At 47.8% G+C, this 5994-nt stretch overlaps 1 protein-coding gene across 1 annotated transcript; it reads left to right on the forward strand.

Annotated features, from left to right (window-relative positions):
* Nucleotides 1–565: 565 nt before the first annotated feature.
* Nucleotides 566–2898, forward strand: LOC123049311 (protein argonaute 2). The gene is made up of 2 exons (XM_044472245.1): nt 566–1613; nt 1959–2898. Exons 1-2 carry the CDS (start codon nt 1188–1190, stop codon nt 2181–2183), a joined length of 651 nt encoding a protein of 216 aa, XP_044328180.1. The 5' UTR covers nt 566–1187; the 3' UTR covers nt 2184–2898.
* Nucleotides 2899–5994: the final 3096 nt, after the last annotated feature.

The following is a 5994-nucleotide window of genomic DNA, read 5'->3' on the forward strand; positions in this document are numbered from 1 at the left end:
TTTTGAATAAACAAATCTATGAAAAAGAAAAACTCCCAGGTTACGACAAGTGGCGCGCTGCATGTGCTTGTCGTGACGTGGGAGGGTGAAGTATTGTTTGCACGAGTACTTCTTAATTAGTGATTTCGACAGGTTTGCTATTGGTTTCCATGTGCGCGCGTGCATGTTGGATTGGCCTGCTGTTTCCACTGCCAGGTCTTTGGCGCTTTGCGGTTGGCTGTGCATGCCCATGCTTTTTTTTGGGCTGCATGCTCATGCTCTGACTACAGCTTTGTCCTTCCGTTTATTTTTTTCCCTTCCTCATGTACGTGCGCGCCGCTCAGTTCTTTCGGTCGGCTGGTGCATTTTCTCCCGTCTGTGTTGTTGTCTTGCCAGGAGGGTGACACGTTGTGTGGTTGCTTCGAATTTGACTTGCTCCTCTGCCACAGATCGATTCAGAGGCGGTTGCCGCTTCGATAGCACCTTCCGGACGTTTTTTCTCTAGATCGTTCGAGGCCGTTTTTGGATTGTTTTTTAATTCGTTCGGACCTGCTATAAATAAGGGCGCTCCTTGTTGTTGCTCTTTGCGTTCTGGCCTGGTTCGTTCCAGCTTTGTTCATGGTGGCTCTCGCCGTCGGGGTCGTCCTTGTGGGATCCGAGACACCCTCACGGTGGTGCCGGCCCGCGCGCGCGGAGCGGCTGTGGCGGCCACTGTCAGTGTGCGCCGGCGGTCAAATCCCCCGTCTCTACTGAGCACATCGTCCGTTTCCCATGGTGGTGGCGGCAGCCACCGCACTGGACTAGGGTACGGGCTCCGCCGCAAGCTTCACCTCGCCGTTGGCCATTGCCGGGCTTCCCCACCTCGCTATGATCGACACAGCAGTGACCACCGAGCCCGGCCTCAGCGGCGGTCGACCGCTGGCAGGGAGGAGGCACGACCATGGCGCACTACTTTCCATGCTCGCCGGCTTCGCAGCTTCAGCGCCAGATTAACGGAGGCGACAGCTCTAGACGACGACGACGGCGTGGGCGCAGGGCTCTGGTGCCATGCGACGGCGACCTGGACAGGCAGGAGGTCGAGGAGGGAGGCGGCTCGCGGCATCGAGCATGAGGTACGATTCGACGGCACGGGACGGGCGGGACGCCGGCAGTCTGAACGGCGCGAGCTTGTGGCATTCGCCAGCTGAGCAGCGTCATGAGCACCATTGATGAGCTGCTTCTCTCTCCGGCTCGCGTCCCTTTACGCCCATGTCGCCTATTACACCTTGCTCCGCCGCGACCACAGGCTCGCGCTCCTCCTGGAAGGCGCTGCTGCTGGCCATGTTCCTCGTGCAGGCGGTGGCCTGCGCCGTGAGCTCGCGGTGGTCGAGGGAGGACGCCGTCGCGGCGAGGAAGCGTGGGAGGAGGATGACGCGCTTGCAGGCCGAGTCGGCGGAGGCCGGCATGGGGGCGGTCGAGGCAGTGGTGACGGTGATGAACTCGGACGGGACAGGGAAACAGCCAAACAGGCCGACACGAGGGGTAGTGGGAGCGAGAGCGGCGGCGAGGCAAGCGCGTTGGAGAAGGTGCGGATGCAGGCGACCGAGGCCAGCGCCAACGGGAGACGCAGGGCCGGCCCTAGGCCATGGCAAAAGGTGCGGCAGCCTATATGGCCCATCTCAAATAAGGGCCCATTATATATACATACAAACTAGAAAAAATGTGCTTTGCGAAACATATATTCAATCCGTGGACGGGGGCATTTGCCCCCCCCCCCCCCCCCACTTCTCCACATCGTATTTATTCGGTAAGTTGTTTATGTCTAAGTACATGTATCTTATAATTATTATTTAATGTAATCACATATATATGATGTAGTAAGACTTTATTGGCCAATAAATTGTATTTTTGATTTTTATATTTTTATAATAATTTTCATGATATGTAGTATATACCGGTGAAAGAATTTATGTTACCCTCTAATATCTCATTTGCACTAGGGCCTTCATAATTCTAGGGCCGGCCCTGGGGAGACGAAAGCGGCCGTTGCTCCCTCGATCGGGTTGTTGGAGCTCGCCAACCCGGTGGGAGGCAAGGCAAGTGCTGCGCGACCCCGCGTCCCGGAACATGGCCTTTGCCCGTCCTGTAACCGCGCGTCTGCCCAGACTGCCGGCGACCAGCAGTCCCGCGTCGTCGTCGTGGGGAGCTGCCCGCGTCGGCTATAGGCTAGCGAGGAGGCAGAGTCGGCCAAATCCCCAAACAACACCAACGCACTCTTCGCTCCTGGTGCGCGTCACGGCGATGATGATGTTCACGGAGGGCCTCGATGAGTCGGCCATAAAGTTGGATCAAGCGGGGAGTCGGATACTCCCCCGACGTGCCTGGCCGGCGTCGGGTCCCCCCGCCAGCGCCTCGCCGGTGGTATTCGGCTGATTGGACTACGGGCCGCAGCTCCGGGAGCTTCAGCGGCAGCACGAGACAGAGACTACGAGATGTCCATGATTTGCACGGACAGGCACATACCTACTCTCGCCGCTCCGCGAGAATCCATCGATGACGCGACCAGCCGTCCTCCCCACGGCCCGACTGCGAGGCGTCGGCCGAGATGGACATGCGCAAGTCGCTGTTTCACTGTTGCGTGCGCGACGTGGTCCTTTTTCTCTCTTTGCCCTTCAGAATATCCCGGAGCATATGACTACCACCGTATACCGTCTTTGCCGTCCTTCCATGTTGGCTCACCCGGTCCTACAAGATCATCTTGCCCAGGGAGAAAATGTTTAATCCCTGATTAGTTGAGAGTCTTCCCTAAAAAAAAAGATTAGTTGAGAGTCAGACATGCTGTGGTGCACTGCAATGCGCTTGCTTGAACATGCATATATACAGATAGACTAACATGTACAACCCATAATAAATAAACTAACATAATTAATCTTTCTTAAGGTATCATTAACTTCTCTATTCACGTAAATGATTCTTTTTCTCTTTCTTTTTTTTGAGATTTTTCGGGATTTACAAGTGAATTCTATGGGCTTGCTTTTGTAATTTTGGGGCAATTGAGTGGTTCGTTGGGTGAACATAGCGATTTATTTTGGGATTTATTTTGGGATCAAGCTGGTTTTGCTGCGATCTGTTTGTTTCTGGTTTGGGCGCTGGATAGGTGCATGCACTGACGTGGCGCGAGTTTTGGAGGGATGTGATCATGTGCATGACGAGCCATGTGACTACGTGAGTGTGAACTATTCGGTAGAACGTTAACACCCTAGAATATATGAATTAAATCATATGACTTTCCCTTTGTATACTAAGAACTATGGGTTACATTTCTGCAGAATTGGTCTGATGCATGTATGCCACCTTTGTTCTGATGTTAGGTTTGCTCTTCTGCTCACCTGGTGAATGTTTAGATGCGCGTGCTTTGCTGTTATAGTATTTTTCTATATGGTATCTATTCTAGAAAATGATTCACAGATACTCCTTTACACATGAAATGTTCATTGAATAGAATTATCAAGTTACTGTTGCCCTATTGAAACATGATTATTTAGTCACACATTTTATTTTCATGATATAAGTACTTATGTAGTCATATGGTCGTGCAACTTTTACCAAAATCATATATATCCCATAGTGTTGTCACTTGATCATGCTTCTTTTTTCGCGAGAAAAAAAAATGATCTCGGGTAGGCCAGCATTTGGAGATTTTTTTGTTAGATTTGAGATAAAATATGGTCTAATTTTTTTTACAGCGGTACACTATCCTGCCGATTAGACAATCCCGAGAATGTGGTAAACTAGCATGACCTTCGAAGTAATCAGTGAAGTATCTCTTTTTGTGATTTGTGATTGTTAGGATTTTAGCAAGGTGCCAAACTACCAATTGTGTCTTTTGCATCTTTTGTCGGTACACAATGATTTCTTTGTTTATTACCAGGGAAATGCTCATATGGCAGGGTCAAACTACATGTTAGTGGCACGGTAGTGTCCAAAATGTATACAATATTTTTTAGGAAAAATGATTATTGGTTTTTATAGGCTGAGTAAATACTCCCTTTTAGAGATTTCAATACGAATTACATATAGATGGATATGCACCGCATGTGGTGACACTAAATGTCTCCTTTTCAGTTTGCTTCTAAGTATAACTTCCGTTTCTATGATTATAACCTTTTCCACATAGTATTCTTACTTCAAATTGAAATTCATACAACAAAGATAACATATACAAACACCACGTATCGACATGGCGCGGCGTGTCGCCGCGCGGGATGGCTAGTATAAACGAGCTCAGCCCCGTGGCGAGCTATCTCCAAATCCAGCTTAGCCGCGGCCTAAAGCACAAGAAGCGCACTTGAAGCTCCGGAGATTACAAAGATATATTTCCGTGCCGAGCTCTTTCTCTTCTCAGCTGAAGCTATCTGCCTCTGCCGTGCGCGAGATACCACACCGGGACGACAATGGCGGCCGCGGCAGCGAAGGTGGTGGTGCTGCTCCTGTTGGTCATCCATGTCCTCGGCGTTGTCGTCGGCGCGGCGAGGCCATTGGAGGGAGATCACGGGTGGACCGGGAACGGGATCGAAATGGTGACGCAGATGCTCAGCGCCGCCAAGTCACGGTCCAGCACCCGCACGCACTGCTGCTGACGTGCATGCACACGTTACTCCTGAAAAACTGTTCTTTGGTTCAATATATATAGGTGGGTCACAGGTCAAAAGAAAAAGATGGATCAACCTTGAAAATGGAAACATGGTCGAGTTTCGGCTCTGTTTGTATTTCTATCGTGATTTGTGGAATGTATAGCTTCGTTATCCCTTTTGTAATATTAAAACCAGAAGTGTGAATATAGCACTTGATAGAGCTAATTACATCACTTGATGTTTGAACTTGGCACGAATATTCACTCTGGTGCCTGCAGTCGCAAAATACAGATAACTGGTTTTATAACTTAGCACACACGTCATGGTGTTAATCTGGTCCGTACACGCAAAATGCAATGACATGGCATCATATTTCGGTTGACGTGCCAGCATAGCATAGGATCCACATGCAACAATAAAACATGACAGCTTGCGTAGTATACGTCTCTATGACCGATGGGTCTCACCTGTCAATACAAAAGGGAAAATAGAAACAAAAGATGGCAGCCGCTTGTACTCGAACAGGCAACCTCAAGATAGCATTTTGATGTCTAGTAAGATTACAAGGCTTAATTTGTTGTAGACGAAGTGGGGTTTAAATGGTCTACGGTCTACCCAGTTTGCACATGATTGTTTTTATTTTTATTTTTGAGAAATTATAAAAAGTACCCAAATTATAATGATAGTAATAAAAAGAAAGTTCATATGTTTGCGTGTTATAAATATATATATAATAAATACAGATAAAATAACTTATATAGAAAATACCCAAGTAATTTTTAAAATGTCCATATAATTAAAATAGTGTTTCTAGATTATAAAGTTTTTTAGTTACTTAGAATAATACACATATTTTAAAATGTGATTCATAAATATTACTTAGTTATACAACAATTTGAATAATTATACGCACATTTTTTTAGGTCCCTAGGACACTCAATCTAGTACAAAACAAATGTTGATCTCAGTATGGTTTGTGTTGACGTTGCAAACTGGATTCCCTATGATGTAAACTACGCTTATGTTGTTGGGGAACGTAGCATGCAATTTCAAAAAATTTCCTACGATCACGCAAGATCTATCTAGGAGATGCATAGCAACGAGAGGGGGAGAGTGTGCCCACGTACCCTCGTAGACCAAAAACGGAAGCGTTAGTATAACACGGTTGATGTAGTCGAACGTGTTCACGATCCAACCGATCTAGTATCGAACGTACGGCACCTCCGAGTTCAGCACATGTTCAGCTCGATGACGTCCCTCGAACTCTTGATCCAGCAGAGGGTTGTCACGACCGGTTTTCCCAATAAAATATTTATTGAGAAATCGATCCCTTTTACGGACCAGTAGAGAAGAATTCCTTCTTACTGGTAGACAAAATCTTGATCACAGAAGAAAATACCAG

The sequence above is a fragment of the Triticum aestivum genome, chromosome 2D, assembly GCF_018294505.1.
Source record: "Triticum aestivum cultivar Chinese Spring chromosome 2D, IWGSC CS RefSeq v2.1, whole genome shotgun sequence".
Taxonomy (NCBI): Eukaryota; Viridiplantae; Streptophyta; class Magnoliopsida; order Poales; family Poaceae; genus Triticum; species Triticum aestivum.